The sequence below is a fragment of the Schistocerca piceifrons genome, chromosome 7 (genome assembly GCF_021461385.2).
Source record: "Schistocerca piceifrons isolate TAMUIC-IGC-003096 chromosome 7, iqSchPice1.1, whole genome shotgun sequence".
In the NCBI taxonomy this organism is placed as follows: Eukaryota; Metazoa; Arthropoda; class Insecta; order Orthoptera; family Acrididae; genus Schistocerca; species Schistocerca piceifrons.
The window spans coordinates 10,767,635-10,785,572 of NC_060144.1; the positions used below are offsets into that span (position 1 = coordinate 10,767,635).

The 17,938-nt window shown below is 41.9% G+C and overlaps 1 protein-coding gene across 1 annotated transcript in view; it reads left to right on the forward strand.

Moving 5' to 3' along the window:
* LOC124805060 (myrosinase 1-like) overlaps positions 1 to 17,938 on the forward strand; it is a 231,969-nt gene that overhangs the window by 65,379 nt on the left and 148,652 nt on the right. Inside the window, exons 4-5 of the mRNA XM_047265484.1 lie at positions 12,390 to 12,524; positions 14,191 to 14,313. Of these exons, the coding sequence (XP_047121440.1) occupies positions 12,390 to 12,524; positions 14,191 to 14,313 (258 nt within the window). The remainder of the gene's footprint in view (positions 1 to 12,389; positions 12,525 to 14,190; positions 14,314 to 17,938) is intronic.

The following is a 17,938-nucleotide window of genomic DNA, read 5'->3' on the forward strand; positions in this document are numbered from 1 at the left end:
GAGTTTTCTTATATATTGCAGTAAAGTCAACGAAATGAAGCAGAATCTTACACATCGACAACATCACGTAGGAATGACATAACAAACACAACAAACGCACTTGAAAATGGGAATCATTTCCCGAAACCGCGTCGTGCGAAAAATAAAATAAAGAACTTCGTGACTGGTGGCAGATTAGTTATTTACAAACAAACCTATTGCTTTCACAGTCGCAGGCTTTTAGAACCATTTATAATGGATCATATCAAAATAATAGGTGTTAGTAATTTAGGGGAAAATGATAGAAAGATACGATCTGCAGATCTTCTTTTCCTGTTAAAACGAAATATTAAATATTAATTACGGTTCGCCTTGTTGCTGTTCCAAGTCGAAGGGCCTCGGCAGAAACATCGAACCTGTCTCACAGGAAGTGGCATGCAAAATTATGTTTTCTTATCTTACTAAGTGAAATACAGCAAGAGTGATCCTGTGCGTTCTTGTTTCTACAGGCTAACAACTAGTACTACTTACTACATGTTTTAAGTTGTTATGTAGTTCATATTTGTGTTGCTATGAGGAGCAGTCAAATGAAAACCGGACACCCGACATGGATTGGTTCCATTCAAAAGTAATCAACACACGCGTTAAGATATTCATCACAGCGGGAGGCGAGACAATCAATTCCCGTATCCTAGAGCGCGGCCGGACGGATCCACAGCCGTACCCACTGTTGCACTTCTTCATCCGAGTGAAACCGACGTCCATGTATGTCTTTCTTCAGGTCGCCAGAGATGTGAAAATCACGCCATGAAAGATCCGTGTTGTACGGAGGACGTGGCAGTGTTTCTCAACCACATCGCTGATGTGTAGCCTTCATCCGATTGACAGTGTACCTGAATTGATCATCTCGTCTTCTACTGACACAAATGTTTTAACGCGTGTCTTGATTATTTTTGAATGTAATCCTCCCATAGTCCCATTGTGGCAGGTGCGTGGTTTTCATTTGACTGCCCCTTATATACGTAGACTTAGTTGTACGTGTTGTAAATGTGCTGTTATGTTTGTTTGCATGATGCCGTTTGCCTTAGTCAATGTCATGGGTGAGAGGGCAGCATCAGAACTTATGCTTCGAGCCTCGTCTCCCCGTGTGGCGTATTGCTTACATGTAATCATTGTTCAATTGCTTTCATTAGTCATTTTCCTTTTCATTGTTTAGTTATCATATTTAAAAAGTAGTTTAGATACATGGACCAGTCCCGTGCTATGTCTTCTTATCTATTTTAGGTGTTATGCTCCTTACGTCACGAGTTTAGCTTTGTCTCATATTGTTGTATTTGTTTCTTCCTCTGTGTCTTTTTCTACATCAATATCTGTATCTATGTCTGAGTTTGTGTCCCAAGGATCGTGTTGTCTATTTGTTGTACGTCTGTTGGAGATATTCCTACGTATTTTGTTGTCTATAGACGTCACGTAGTGTTTTTGAAACATTTCACCGCTGTTGTCTAAAGCACGCCATTTCTTTCATGTCATCGTGTATAGGTGTTACGTGTGTGACGGTGCTGCAGTGTAATGTCACGTATTCAGGAGACTCGTATGTCCTCATGTAGCGCTCTGGCTGAGACCCATAGGCCGTGGCTAGTCAGTAAGTGAACCACGCCACTACTGGGATCCGCATGCTTCAGTTTCAGTCGTTCCGGTACTGAACTATGTGCGTTTTCAGCAGAAGAAGTCGGTGCAGGGATGGGAATTGACAGAAATTTAGCTATCAAGGAAGAGTTGACTCACGATGTGTTATTACAATGAGTTTTAAAACAGCGGGAGGCCCCAGGAACTGAGAGCGACGAAGGAGAAATGCCTTGGGCTGAGCCTTCAGGAGTCTTAAACACTTTTGTGAAATTCGCCAAGGGTAGCCAACACTACAACGTTTCTGAAGTCATGAATGTTCATATCACATATAACACTTCTTGTCAAAAAACATTTGAAACCAAGAAACAAGTTAGCATTTTTGTAATGTTACAAAGCCGTCAGCAAACAATTTCAGCTAAACGATCAGTGGTAAATACCAGTCCGCCATATTCGACGCTCTCGACAACGTCATATATCCCTGCTATCCCTAAAGAGAGTGGTTCCAATTAAATTGTACCAAATTCTTGATAACATTTTTTAATTACGTTGTTCCTGATTTTTTAAAAGCAATGGACTTAATTTTATTTTGTAACTGTCATTCAAAAATTGGTTTGATAATGTAAAATAATATTGAGCATTAACTTGATTTAGTAGAACAGTACAGTAATCGACTTTTAATTAAATTTTGAAGAATGTAATCTTCCTACTAGAGAACTTTTATTTGCGAGTATCGCAATAAATACATATACAGATTTCTCTAGTAAGAAGATTACATTTTTAGAATTTACAGATCGCTTTCCTGCTGACAATATCGGGTAATCATAATTCAATATTGTTTTTACAGAAACGTAATACAAGTCTATGCTTTAATCTCTCATGTTGTGTTTAATAAATAATAATTATTTGTTTTTGTAAATTAAAACTATAGGTTGTGCCTGTATCCCTGTCTTTAAGCCAGCTTTTAAAAAGTGCCACTGATAAAGCGGCATATTTGGTAATCTGACACTGACAGATTCCCGACAATGCCGGATAATCAAGGTCCTGCCATGCCAGGGAGAGAAACTTATCTGAAGCCAGATGTTACTTTCACGCGGTGGAGGCGTGCTTATATATATATATATATATATATATATATATATATATATATATATATATATACGATAATATCTAGTGATTCCCAATGCGAAATAATTTCGGTGAGGATAAGTGTTTCCTGCTCATGTTATAGCAATAGGTGGAGATATCAATTTACCAGCAATAGACTGGGAGACTCAAGTTATTAAGGCGGTTAGTAGGCACAGGGAATCGCGTGAGCTAATCAGAGAACCGACTCGTGACAATAATATATTAGGTCTCCTGACTATGCTCCCTGTTTACAGCACACTGAATACGGCTTTAAATTGGAATGTAAGGAAAGGTAGGAAGATTTTTCTGGTTGGCAAGAGTAAAGTGAAAAATTCGTCCCGAGGACCCAAAATATGGAACATCAATGGACAAAGTTCACGAATACTCCGTAAAGGGCGATCAAAATATTTTCATTTATAAGGGTGTACAGTCCAGAATTGGTATGCCAGTCAGGTAAACTCGCCGTGAGCACTGAGGTAATCGTACTGCCGACGCTCCAGGCTGAAGATACCCCTTTGGTAAAACACTGTATCCTGCTACCTGGAGAAGTCCTTAAATGTCTGGTGCACATCCTTGTCCGAGTGGAATCGTCGACCCTTCAAGGCTTTTTGTAAGGGACCGAAGGCATGACAATATCAGGGGGAGAGATCAGGACAGTGCACTTGATATGGCGTAACTTCGGCGTTACATTTGCGATATGGGGACGTGCGGTATCACGAAGCAGCGGCAGTAGGAAGTTTTCGACAGACAGGATGGCTCACACACACTCTTCATTGTCCAATGGATGTGTACCGGTGTTTGTCCCTCAGCAGCTGAGAAACGAATAACAGCACGCTGGTCCTGTTTGGACGCATTTGGTAATAACGTCACCATAATTCACGTTTCCCCTTTATCGCACGCACGTCGCATCGGAGTCGCGCTACGTTGCAAGCAATGCCCTCCAACGGAAACTTTCTGAGCGCCCCTTATACAACACGCCTTAGACAGGTACATACCGAGGGAAATTGTGAAGGATGAGAAAGATCAGACGTGGGCAGAAAGCCCTGTTAGAAAACTACTCCGCAAACAGAGACTGTTTCACTGCAAATTTAAACGTAGCGCAAGCTTCACAGACAGACAAATACTAAACGAAGCCAAAATTAGCTTAAGGAGAGCCATGCATGAAGCAGAGAACAAATTAGAAAGTAAAATTCTTTCTACCAACATGACAGATAATCCTAAGACGTTTTAGTTAAATGAGGAAACGTATCAAAGGTATTTGCCCAGACACTCTGAGACGATAACGGTGTCGAACTGGAGGATGATAGAGAGAAGAATGAAATACTGAACTCCATTTTCTAAACCTTTTCCACCTAGGAAGATCGTGCTGTGGTTCCTCCTTGAAACGGGAGATATCCAAAGAAGCGATCACGGGACAGAAAAGCATATGAAACCACTCAGCCGAGGAAAGGCCACTGGACGTGAGGGGATGCCCCTGTGATTCTGCATAGAATATGTGAAAGAACTTGCCCCTCTTCAGGCAGGAGCGTACCCCGGGTCGCTGGAGGAACGAAGTTTCCTGGTGATTAGAGATAAGATCAGGTCATCCGCGTTTACAAGAAGGTTCGTCAAACACACTCAACAAACCTGGAGACCTACGAGGTAGCTTACAAAAGCCTTTTCGCCCAATACTTGAATATTACCTGTTAGTCTGGGATCCATGCCAAATAGGACTGATAGAGAAAATAGAGACGATCCAAAGAAAAATAGCGCGTTTCGTTACAGTTTCATTTAGTGAGCGCGAAAGCGTCACACATGTGTTCAGCCGACTGCAGTGGCAGACGCTGCAGAGAGAGGGAGAGAGGCGTTCTGCATCACGCCGTGGTCTAACAGTCGCGCTTCACGTCAACCATTAGCGACTGGAACACAAATGGTGGTTGAGGGAAACGGGAGGGGAGGGGAGGCTGGGCGAGGAAGAGTCGTACACAAAGTACCTTATGTACGTGCCCATCTTTCAATATCGTTGGCTATTTCACTTTATTTAAAATGTGCACTGCTGCCAAGTTGATCAATAAAAGGCTCATTTTGCTTTGTGGTTGTTAGAAAACTGCTCCTTGCACATGAAACTTGCAGATATGAAACGCAACGAATACGCGGTTTATAAGAAGTCAAGACTATCAGAGAAGCTGTATGACTGCTGTCAATAGTCATCACTAGAGTCGCATAAATTTTAGCTTCTCTTTATCGCTTGATTTGCAGCATCATTCTCAATATGTACTATAATTTGCAGCCCTGACGTTAATTACATCTACATCTACATATATACTCCGCTAGCCACCAAGCGGTGTGTGGCGGAGGGCACAATTCGCGATAAAGTCATATTTCCCCCCTCTGTTCCACTCGCGGATCGCGCGAGGGAAAAACGACTGTCTGAACGCCTCAGTACGAGCTCTTATTTCCCTTATCTTTGAATGATGATCATTACGCGATTTGAAAGTTGGTGTAATTAATATATGCTCTACATCCTCGGTGAAGATTGGGTTTCGGAATTTAGAGAGCAGCCCCTTCTGTTTAGCGCGTCGTCTATCTGCAAGTGTGTCCCACTTCAAACTTTCTATGAGATTTGTAACGCTCTCGTGATGTCTAAATGTACCAGTCACGAATGTTGGCGCTCTTCTTTGGACCTTCTCAATCTCTTGAATCAGACCCAACTGGTAAGGGTCCCATACAGACGAACAATAAGACTGGACGAACTAACGTATTGTAAGCTATTTCCTTTGTTGAAGGACTGCACCGCTTCAGGATTCTACCAATAAACCGCAATTTAGAGTTCGGCTTACCCGTTAGTTGTGTACTCTGATCATTCAATTTGAGATCATTTCGAATAGTCACACCCAGATACTTGACTGATGTTACCGCTTCCAAAGACTGATCATTTACTTCGTACTGATACATTAATGGGGATTTTCGCCTTGTTATACGCAGTAGATAACACTTACTAATATTGAGAGGTAACTGCCAGTCATTACACCACGCATTTATTTTCTGCAAATTCTCATTGATTTGTTCACAACTTTCGTGTGATACTACTTTCCTGTAGACTACAGCATCATCGGCAAACAGTCCAAGGCCGCTGTCAATACCATCAACCAGATCGTTTATGTAAATCTTAAAAAGCCGAAGCCTATTATGCTTCCCTGGAGCACAGCTGATGTTACTCTTGTTTCTGCTGAAGTTATCCCGTTCAGGACGACATACTGCTCCCTGTCTGTTAGAAAACTTTCTTTCCAACAGCATATGTCATTGGATAGACCGTAAGCGCGCACTTTTTGTAGCAAGCGACAGTGCGGAACTGAGTCGAACGCCTTTCGAAAGTCGAGATATATGGCATACGTTTTATAAGAATTGATACCGCTGATAAATAAAGAATATGAGTTGGTAAACAGTCTGATGTTACTTCGTGGCCTTGGAATCACATGGAACCCCTGATGTCGCTGCGTCTTCCGGCAGTGAGCATCTTACCGGTCAGCCATCACTCCAGGGTGAATGGCGGACAGTGGTGGGCTCGCGCGTGCCTGGCCGAAAGGCGAAGGTGGGATCTGGCCGCGTGGCAGCTGCCTTATCCCTTTCCAACAGGTACGGGGTGCTTCCTAGTGGTGATGACATCGTTTCCGAGCCACCACAGGATGCCTCGCCTGTTGGGCCAGTGGCCGATTCTCCGGCAAGGTCCCGACAGTCACAGAGGGCGGGCCTATTAGTTATAGGGAGCTCCAACGTTAGGCGGGTTATGGAGCCCCTCAGGAAAATAGCGGGTAGGTCGGGGAAGAATGCCAGTGTGCACTCGGTGTGCTTGCCGGGGGGTCTCGTCCATAATGTGGAGGAGGCCCTTCCGGCAGCTATTGAACGCACTGGGTGTGACCGGCTGCAGATAGTAGCTCATGTCGGAACGAATGACGCCTGCCGCTTGGGTTCTGAGGCCATCCTTGGTTCCTTCCGGCGGCTGGCTGATTTGGTGAAGACAACCAGCATCGCACGCGGAGTGCAAGCTGAGCTTAATCTCTGCAGCATAGTGCCCAGAGTCGATCGCGGTCCTCTGGTTTGGAGCCGTGTGGAGCGGTCTAAACCAGAGGCTCAGACGACTCTGCGACTATAATGGTTGCAAATTCATCGACCTCCGTTATTGGGTGGAGAACTGTAGGGCCCCCCTAGACAGGTCAGGCGTGCACTACACACCGGAAGCAGCTACAGGGTAGCAGAGTACGTGTGGCGTGCACACAGGGGTTTTTTAGGTTAGAGGGACCCCCCCTTGGGCGAAACGATAAAATACCTGACGGCTTACCAGAGAGGACATTATCATCGTTGATAAAGAACGTTCGTCCTCAAAGACCAAAAACAGGAAAAGTTAACGTAATATTGGTAAACTGCAGGAGTATCCAGGGCAAGGTTCCTGAATTAGTATCTCTTATTGAAGGAAATAGTGCGCATATAGTATTAGGAACGGAAAGTTGGTTAAAACCGGAAGTGAACAGTAACGAAATCCTAGACACAGAATGGAATATATACCGCAAGGATAGGATAAACGCCAATGGTGGAGGAGTATTTATAGCAGTAAAGAATTCAATAATATCCAGTGAAGTTATTAGCGAATGCGAATGTGAAATAATCTGGGTTAAGCTAAGTATCAAAGGTGGGTCAGATATGATAGTCGGATGCTTCTATAGGCCACCTGCATCAGCAACCCTAGTAGTTGAGCGCCTCAGAGAGAACCTGCAGAACGTCGTGAAGAAGTTTCGTGATCATACTATTGTAATAGGGGGAGACTTCAATTTACCAGGTATAGAATGGGATAGTCACACAATCAGAACTGGAGCCAGGGACAGAGACTCTTGTGACATTATCCTGACTGCCTTGTCCGAGAATTACTTCGAGCAGATAGTTAGAGAACCAACTCGTGAAGCTAACGTTTTAGACCTCAAAGCAACAAATAGACCGAACTTTTCGACTCCGTGAATGTAGAAGAGGGTATCAGTGATCATAAGTCAGTGGTTGCATCATGACTACAAGTGTAATAAGAAATGCCAAGAAAGGAAGGAAAATATATTTGCTTAACAAGAGTGATAGGGCACAATCGCAGAATATCTGAGTGACCACCATCAAACGTTCATTTCTGAGGAAGAGGATGTGGAACAAAAATTGAAAAAATTCAGAAACATCGTCCAGTACGCCTTAGATAAGTTCGTACCGACTAAGGTCCAAAGCGAGGGGAAAGATCCACCGTGGTATAACAATCATGTACGAAAGGTACTACGGAAACAAAGAAAGCTTCATCATAGGTTTAAGAGTAGTCGAATCATAGCTGATAAGGAAAAGATGAACGAAGCGAAAAAGAGCGTAAAGAGAGCAATGAGAGAAGCATTCAACGATTCGAACATAAAACATTGGCAAACAATCTAAACAAGAACCCTAAAAAGTTTTGGTCATATGTAAAATCGGTAAGCAGATCTAAATCCCCTATTCAGTCACTCGTTGACCACGATGGCACCGAAACAGAGAACGACCGAAGAAAGGCAGAAATACTGAATTCAGTGTTCCGAAGCTGTTTCACTGCGGAAAATCGTAACACGGTCCCTGACTTCAGCCGTCGCACGGACGCCAAAATGGAAAATATTGAAATAAACGATATCGGAATTGAAAAACAACTGCTATCATTTAGTAGCGGAAAAGCATCCGGACCAGACGAGATACCCTTAAGATTCTACAGTGATTATGCTAAAGAACTTGCCCCTTTCTATCAGCAATTTATCGTAGATCGCTGGAAGAACGTAAAGTACCTAGCGACTGGAAGAAAGCGCAGGTCGTTCCCATTTTCAAGAAGGGTCATAAATCAGATGCGAATAATTATAGGCCTATTTCGCTTACGTCAATCTGTTGTAGAATAATGGAACATGTTTTGTGTTCTCGTATTATGACGTTCTTAGATAATACAAATCTCCTTCATCATAACCAACATGGATTCCGCAAACAGAGATCATGTGAAACTCAGCTCGCCCTATTTGCCCAAGAAATTCACAGTGCCGTAGACACTGGCGAGCAGATGATGCCGTATTCCTGGACTTCAGGAAGGCATTTGATACGGTTTCCGCACTTACGTTTAGTGAAAAAAAAATACGAGCTTACGGAATATCGGACCAGGTTTGTGATTGGATTCAGGATTTCCTAGAAGAAAGAACACAACATGTCATTCTTAACGGTTCAAAATCTGCAGATGTAGAGGTAATTTCGGGGAGTACCGCAAGGAAGCGTGATAGGACCTTTATTGTTTACAATATACATAAATGACTTAGTTGACAACATCGGTAGCTCCGTGAGGCTATTTGCAGATGACACGGTTGTCTACAAGAAAGTAGCAACATCAGAAGACTCGTACGTACTCCAGGAAGACCTGCAGAGGATTAATGCATGGTGCGACAGCTGGCAGCTTTCCCTAAACGTAGATACATGTAATATAATGCGCATACATAGGGGCAGAAATCCATTCCAGTACGATTATGCCATAGGTGGTAAATCATTGGAAGCGGTAACGACCGTAAAATACTTAGGAGTTACTATCCGGAGCGATCTGAAGTGGAATGATCACATAAAACAAATAGTGGGAAAAGCAGGCGCCAGGTTGAGATTCATAGGAAGAATTCTAAGAAAATGTGACTCATCGACGAAAGAAGTAGCTTACAAAACGCTTGTTCGTCCGATTCTTGAGTATTGCTCATCAGTATGGGACCCTTACCAGGTTGGATTAATAGAAGAGATAGATATGATCCAGCGAAAAGCAGCGCGATTCGTCATGGGGACATTTAGTCAGCGCGAGAGCGTTACGGAGATGCTGAACAAGCTCCAGTGGCGGACACTTCAAGAAAGGCGTTACGCAATACGGAGAGGTTTATTATCGAAATTACGAGAGAGCACATTCCGGGAAGAGATGGGCAACATATTACTACCGCCCACATATATCTCGCGTAATGATCACAACGAAAAGATCCGAGAAATTAGAGGAAATACGGAGACTTACAAGCAGTCGTTCTTCCCACGCACAATTCGTGAATGGAACAGGGAAGGGGGGATCAGATAGTGATACAATAAGTACCCTCCGCCACACACCGTAAGGTGGCTCGCGGAGTAAAGATGTAGATGTAGATGTAGATGTATGGGAAGACCAATTACATCAGAACATTTTGCATCTAAGTTTTTTTCTGTTATTTCTGATTTAAAAATTGGAAAGATGAACTTTCAGCAGTTCCAAACAGAGCCTGATTAAGGCGCAAGCGGCACAACCCGCCGCTTAGGACGCCAAGCTGAGAGGGGCGTAAGTGGCGCCAAAGTGTAAGATATGTAAACGGTGCGTACCACAGTATTATTAGTGAAAACTGACAGGTGAGGGAAAAGGAAAAGAGGGGGGGGGGGGGAGGACGGGTTGGGGCGCCACTTGTGTGGAAAAGAGTTCTCGAATCAGCCGTGGGTTCCATAGGGCATATAATTACGTAATGGTCACAGTATCACAGATGACTATTGTTTTCGATGTTCTCGTAAATAGGCGACTACCTTGCTATTTTTCAGTAATGTCTACTAGCTATCTAAAACGAACTTGCAGTGGTTCTGATTTCTATGCACAAGACCACTATAAAGATATTAGCATTGCTGATCACATTAGAACGAATGTTTTTGAGTTTTGTGCTCTCTCTAGACATCAATACGACATTTGGCAGGCTCAGAACTGAATCGTAACTTGTCGGAGAACAAAACAAAGCTACATCCGTAGTCCCCACATCTGCAATGTTCTTCCTTTCATTGTCGTGGGACGATATGTTGTCGTGTTGTTAATGGGGGTCTCACCATGGAATCACGAAGCAATTTTGATGAAGACGACTGTGGAAAGTTTTAGATGAAATTCTGTCCCCTTTTGCTGTTTACTGGGCTTACTGCAACTGAGTTCCGTTACACTTCCTGTTACAAAGAACTTTTCTGGGAGTAGTTACCTGTGATCGACTTTTCATTAATCTTCTTGGAACTTCTCCCGCTGTACGTAATCGAGGCAACAGTCATAAAATTTCCCCTCGGGCACTCCAGAGCCACTTACTAGCTAAATTTACGACTGACCAGCGTAATTCCTGTAGAACAGGAATTCGCCTTACTACCTGCAGTCTCCATTGTGAAAGCCAGAGTATTTTACGGGACGCACGTGTTCCTGATTTAATATTTAAAGGTGCTGGATAAAAAATAATTTTTTTTTACTGGTAACATTGTCAGACGCACGCTTACAATGAGATTTATGTATAATAATTTAGTAAAATAAATATACCGAATGTTGGTAACGTAAAAGGTTTCAAAAAGATTCATCCGAGTTCCGCAGAATAAATTTTCAACGTGAATGAAGATAGGAACTGCTGACGACTTTTAACTTACGCACAGGACTGCAACGTTTTTATTTTCAAAAGAACCATACAATTTTCCAACGGTATATCTTTCAATTGGCAATTCTGAGCCTACGATTTATCTCAGAAGACAAGTTAAAGAAACGAAAATCTACGTCTACGTATAGCATTTACAGATTTAGAGAAAGCTTTTGACAAAGTTGACTGGAATATATTCTTTGAAATTCTGAAGATTGTTGTTGATGCGATTTTCAGTCCAAAGACTGGTTTGCCGCAGCTGTCCACATTACTCTATCCTCTACAAGGCCCATCACCTCCAGCGACCTGCTGCAACCCACATCCGTTTCAACATGCCCACTGCACTCGTCTATTGGTATCCCGCTGCAATTTTACTCCCATCACTTTCCTCCTATATCAAACTGACAATTCCTTTATGTCTCAGAATGTGTCTTTCCAACCGATTCCTTCTTTCAGTCAAGCTATGCCATAAATTTCCTTTCTCTCCAATTATTTTCCGTACCTCGGCATTAGTTACGCGATCTGCCCAACTAATCGTCAACAGCCTTCTGTAGCACCAAGCCTCAAAGGATTCTTTTCTTTCCTTTCTGGACTCCATCTTCCACGTCCCGCTTCCATATAAGGCTACACTCCAGACAGAAACCTACAGAAAGACTTCCTGACACTTAAATTTGTATTTGATCTTAACAATTTTCTCTTCCTCAGAAATACTTCTCTTGCTATACCCAGGTCTGTATTTTATATCCTCCCTACTTCGGCTGCCATCAGTATTTTGTTGCCCAAATACCAAAATTTATCTATTACTTTTAGTGTATCATTTCTCCTGAGCTTTGCCTGATTTAATTCGATTACAGTCCACTACCCTTTGTTTTGCTTATGCTAAAATTCTGCTAACAAAAAACTGTCGCTACTGCATACCAACTTACCAGTCCTATTAGATGAATAAATACATTGACATTCTTCAATCTTGCTGTGTGTTACTGTTTTGTTATTATGCTGTTGTTTACTGTTTAGATTATTGAGACTATGATGTATGTGACACGAAAAGAAGAGGAGCGAACAACTGAACTAGAATCATTAAACTGAAACCAAGTTGTCCATCTTTGTGGTAATTTAATGAGGGCAGATCTGTGAGGGAGACTCCCTTCTACACACAGAACTGCCTAACTAGACTTACCGAATGTGAGCACCTTTATACTGTGTTCGTTAACAGGACATACTTTATTTGTTGAACAGGGTAACGTGTACCGCTTTTCCATATCGTGGGCGAGGATTTTACCTGCCGGTGACTTGAGCTCCATTAACCAAGCGGGAATAAATCACTACAGTCAACTCATCGATGCTTTGCTGGAGAAGGGCATCACTCCACTGGTAAGAAACGTCAATACGTAAGCGCAGTGTCGACAAAATGAACGTGAGACGGACACTTCGGTCCCTGAGCGGAGATTTTAATACATTTTGGCCCAGCGCATTTACGAATTTAGCGTGTAACATTTTTAAGAGTGAAACGCAGCTAAACTGCGAAGAGTTCCACTAACACCTTTCTACTGCTGTCCCTTAGGCCATTACCAAGTGACAGCTGATTAGATTCCGGAAAGAACAATGGTGTACAAGAAACCGAGCCTTGTTAACGTTAGTCAGTTCTTAATTGACGATTGCCCAATAAGCAGATAACTGGCTACTAATAAACAACTATTAGTGGAGCTAATCGCAATTTTTTTTTTCATCCTTAAATATGGAATAATTTACCAAGGAGCGAGCTTAGTTATACGTTAACATAAAATTATAACTTTCACATTGTCTAATTTTTTAAGAAGCTTTTGAGCTTCTCTCATTTTCGTTGAGCTTATTGCCTTAGTTGTTGAGTAAACCCACAGGAAATATTTCTGTGGAACGTTGTAAGTATTCTACTAATTTAGAGCTGTTGTCTATCTCTATTACGCTAACGTTAATGGCTACACACTAACTATTCGCTATTTTCTTGTTAAGCTGCTCTGCACGTTCCAAGTTTTGTTGGCTCCTGCAATTTTTCTCGTCTCTCCTAAGTTCTACCGCATATAACGATCGGGCTGCGTGTGATTATGACACTGCTATTTAATTTCAGGGGACAGCGATTCAGATTCTCATACTAACATTCAGATTTTTGATTTCCGTTTTTCTGCCTAAGTCGTTTAATGTAAATCCCTTGAAAAGGACACTTCCGGTTTCCTTCACCATCCTTCGGCAACCCGAGCTTGGGATTTGTCTGTAAATGTCCTTGTCGTCGACGGGACGTAAGAACACAACACTTTTCTCTCTTTTTCCGCCTGTGGGCTGTGGCACACGCATTCCTTAGCTGTTTCATCTCCTGGTAGCTATTTTCCATAGATTTCTTAGAAGTTTACAATAAAATCGCAATCATAGAACTTTTAAGAACCATAACGAGGGTGTTTTACCAGATATTTAAGCGTAAGAGCTAGCAGTTAGAATTTATTAAATGAGTAAGTTTCCTTACGTAACCCGCTCTTACAGCTGACTAGCTAATGGGCTTGGGTTGCTTATTCCTCTCTGTTCGTTATTTAATTAATACCGGTGTACCCGCTTTTCCTTTGACATGACTTCCTTAAGGGTTTACTGCTATTTCACCCACTATATGATGGAATACTCATCAGCACTGAGAAGCTCTGCGATAACTTCGACCTAAGGTAGTTTGCAATTTGATGTATGAAGTTAGTATAATAATTTACAGACAAATTGTGAAGCTGAACGATTTCAAAGTGTCCTGCAATACGAGTGGACTTGCCCTTTGTCTTTTTTAACTATGGATCTCTTGGTACATCTTCATATTTTTTAGTTCCATACTCCCGGAAAAATAGTGTTCCAAATTAAGGGTCAAATATCGTACTACTGGTTGAAACGAGAAAATGTACTAAAAGCAAAAGCAAAAATGTAAAATTGTATTTCTGCAAAATTTTAGTTATGCTCTTAAATGCATAATATATTTGATACGCTGACAAATTTAAAACAAATGAACGTGTAACTATTTTTTTCTCCCCAGGTGACAATGTACCACTTCGACCTTCCGCAGAAACTCCAAGAACTGGGCGGTTGGACGAATCCCTTTATCGCAGACAATTTTGTTGACTACGCAAAAGTTCTTTACGACAACTTTGGCGACAGGGTAAGAGTAATGTTTCACTGCAGCTTGTTGCGTGAACCATTGTAATTTGTCTCAGTCTGTAGAGTGGTATACCGTTTTGTCTCACATGTAGTTTGCTAAAGATAAATGGGCTTTAAACTGCCGCTACGCTTTTTGGTTTGAAGGTGAATTGAACAGCTGGGGTTGTGGAGCCTGCTAGGTTACAGAAAAATCTGATAAAGATAAAATGTTATCATGAAATTCCTACTACAAAATATGGGATATGTAGTACGATTTCCCCCGCCCCCCCCCCCCCCCCCCCCCCCGAACAGCCACTGCAAAAATTCGACCGCTTGCTCTAGCACATCATTCATTTACGTTTATCTGCAGAGAACATTTAGAGGTGAGAAACTGCTGGTTTTTAGACTTGTAGCTCGTAGTAAATGCGGAATCCAGGTGCTGTTTTGTGAAACCGTATTCTTGGAAAACGCACTTTTTCTGTTTGCAATGTCTTTAAGTGGCCTATGCTATGGGAAATTACGACGGAAGTGATTACACGAAGGTTTATGTCTGTAATATGGGTAACTTCAGTGATTTTACAAACTTTGATTCTGTGTTTTTGCATTATCGAATACCCACAGACATCCAAGTAGATTGTGACCAGTGTGCGGGTGCTTCATTTCTCCAGCTCTTGTTTATTACAGTCGCACTCACACACTAAATATACATTGTTATTTCTGTTTCAAACTAGTAAGTGTGACAATAAAGTAACGTGGTGGCGTCCAGAACAAGTGAAGTGGCCACCCGAGCGACTGATCGGTAGGGCTGACTTCCACATGTCAGAATCTGTCTGAGAGATGTATGCGCATCGTACAAGTGTGGCTGCAACAAATAATTTGTTGAACTATGACTCGCACGACCTCGTGCACTACCTCATATGAACTACCATTTGTAACTCGCGGAACAATGTGTCAATGTGTCCTCACGAATAACTTGTCTGTCTTACTCAGATACCTTCTGGGTTATTGTTGTTGATTGTTCTTCAACAATACACTGGTTTTTTCATCAGGTTACCTTCCGTTCGGAAAGTGGGTGTACTCAGCGACTGTTATGTGGCTTATAAATTATAGAGTGCAGCAATCAGTCGTCCTTTTGCTGGATTTTATTACGCAAATCCAGATTTCGGCTACTGGCTAGCCATTCTCAATGCACTATTTTCTATTCTCGATGCATATAAGTCCCTGTTGTTCGGGCGTCAAACACATTTCTTTGCATCGAGCGTACAATGTTTGGAAGACCACATGTTGTTGATTTTTTGGAAAACTGGTTTTTGTTGTACCGAGGTAATGTCGACAAACACATAACGTCAATATGTCACCGTATACTGCAAGTTTCTCCATACGGTACAACACGTTTCTCCATAGTGTTCAACATCCTGAAACAATGAAATGGTCAGAATTCCGCCATTAGTTCTTATTTGTAGAGTAGTAGATGTCAAACAACAACGACATCTTTTATCTGTACATAAACACGAATAACCTACAATCTAAACTGGCTCAGTGGAAGCAGCTGTCATTTTGAACTTTGCATCGAAAATCGAGCGTACAACCTCTGGAAACCCACATATGGATTTTTGGAATAAAGCAATAATTCAGACATGTTTAGTGGCATACCCGACAATCTTTTGTACTTCCTGTGTTGCTATCTCTAAATTTGTGTCAGCAGAATCAACACATGACAGTGTGTTTAAGTGGAAAACTTTGGTATCCAATATGCGGCACTTTCGGTTTTCCCTGTATCCCTCTTAGAATTAAAAAGTTGTTACAAATTATTGAAGTGTTTCGCTTACATCCTAATGCTTTATTTTTTTACATAATACAGCAAGATTGAAACAGAAAACTTACCACTTGCAATTTCTACATGCCCTTCTGAGTTTTGGATGAGTCTGAATTAGCCTCACGAATTGAACAATATGCGGAAGAAAATGTTTTTCACGGAAAAGTTGCATTTGGCAAAAAAGCAACATCTTTTTTCTTAGTGGTCTAGTAAGTAGGAACGATTTGGGCCAAAGAAATTCGTCGAACTACCATGGTCCGCAGCTCGTGGTCGTGCGGTAGCGTTCTCGCTTCCCGCGCCCGGGTTCCCGGGTTCGATTCCCGGCGGGGTCAGGGATTTTCTCCGCCTCGTGATGACTGGGTGTTGTGTGATGTCCTTAAGTTAGTTAGGTTTAAGTAGTTCTAAGTTCTAGGGGACTGACGACCATAGATGTTAAGTCCCATAGTGCTCAGAGCCATTTGAACTATTTGAACTACCATGTAGTGCATAAACTAAATAGCAAAAGTTAATATGTTATGTACAGTATCAAGTAGCGCCTTTTTCCTCATGAGTGGTGTGGATACAGAGCCTTTAAGGTATGGTTCACGTGGCTGCCACTTATCAGCCCTATTGTTGCTGAAATCTAAGACGGCAATGGCAGGAAATTAAAAAAAAAATGCAACATGCCAGTGGCGGAAAATTAAAAAATATCCAATACGGCTTTGGCAGAAATTAAAAAAATATCCAAGATGGTGGAACTAGCCCAGTTGTCATACATTTAAAATGTGGGAATTCAAAAAATCCAGGATGTATTCCAGTAGTGCTGTGTAACACCTCTATCACAGTCTACATCCATGTTCAAAAGTTTCTAAATATCCTGTAATATATATTAAAAATATGTAAAGATATTGACAGTACTGCAGTATTTCCATATCTGTACCATTTATAAAAAAATTGAGATTCATTTGTTTTGTGTAAGTTGACACAACGTTCAGAAGTATACAAATGTTCCGTTTTTTTTCTTGCCATACTTAATAGTTCCCAAACAATCTGAATTATTTAACAAAAATGTGTAAACCCCCTCCCACATGTATACACATTTTTTTCCTCCCATTCTCAGCATGGTTCACCTGATCTCACACATATGCTGTGATGAAGGAGGCAGGTGTGTGTGGGGTGGGGGGGTGGGGGGGGGCGGGAGCGGGGGGGGGGGGGGAAGGTTGGGCTCTATGTATGAGACATAAAGGAGGCTGTGATAAGATGTGTACTTATGGTTTGTCAGCAGTCTGAGCTTGCTGGCTAAGCATTTTGTTTCCCTGAACGTCTTGAATTGCTGACATCGGCAAGTCTCAACTTGCTGACTAATCACTTTAGCTTACTGGAACAAGTCACAAATTGTCAGAATAAGACTAAAATTACTTATTCCACGCCATATAGAGCAATCTGTTACAATTTTGTGGAATGAAGATAATGTACAGGGGTATTTGTTAGAATTTCATGCAACGATAGTGATGTGTAGGTCAGTCTGTTACAATTATGTTTCATACTTGGGATTTTGAGAGCAAATAGTTGGCACCAGCTATTAGGTTATGGCACATACACTATCAGCTTCTGGTGTTAGAATACAGTAGCTGGCAGTCACATTGTGACAACTGTCCACCATTGTCACACAATAATATTCACTACATGTTCAGCGTGATTGTAGTCACCGTCATTGGGCAATGGAAATCACTATACAGCTGAGCATGAGTGGCCAACAATAGTATCCACCATGAATCTGGGATAATGCCAGTCCTCGTGATCAGGGGGTAGTCAGTCACCACATCAGCTGACCGTCATTGCCTCCGCTGTG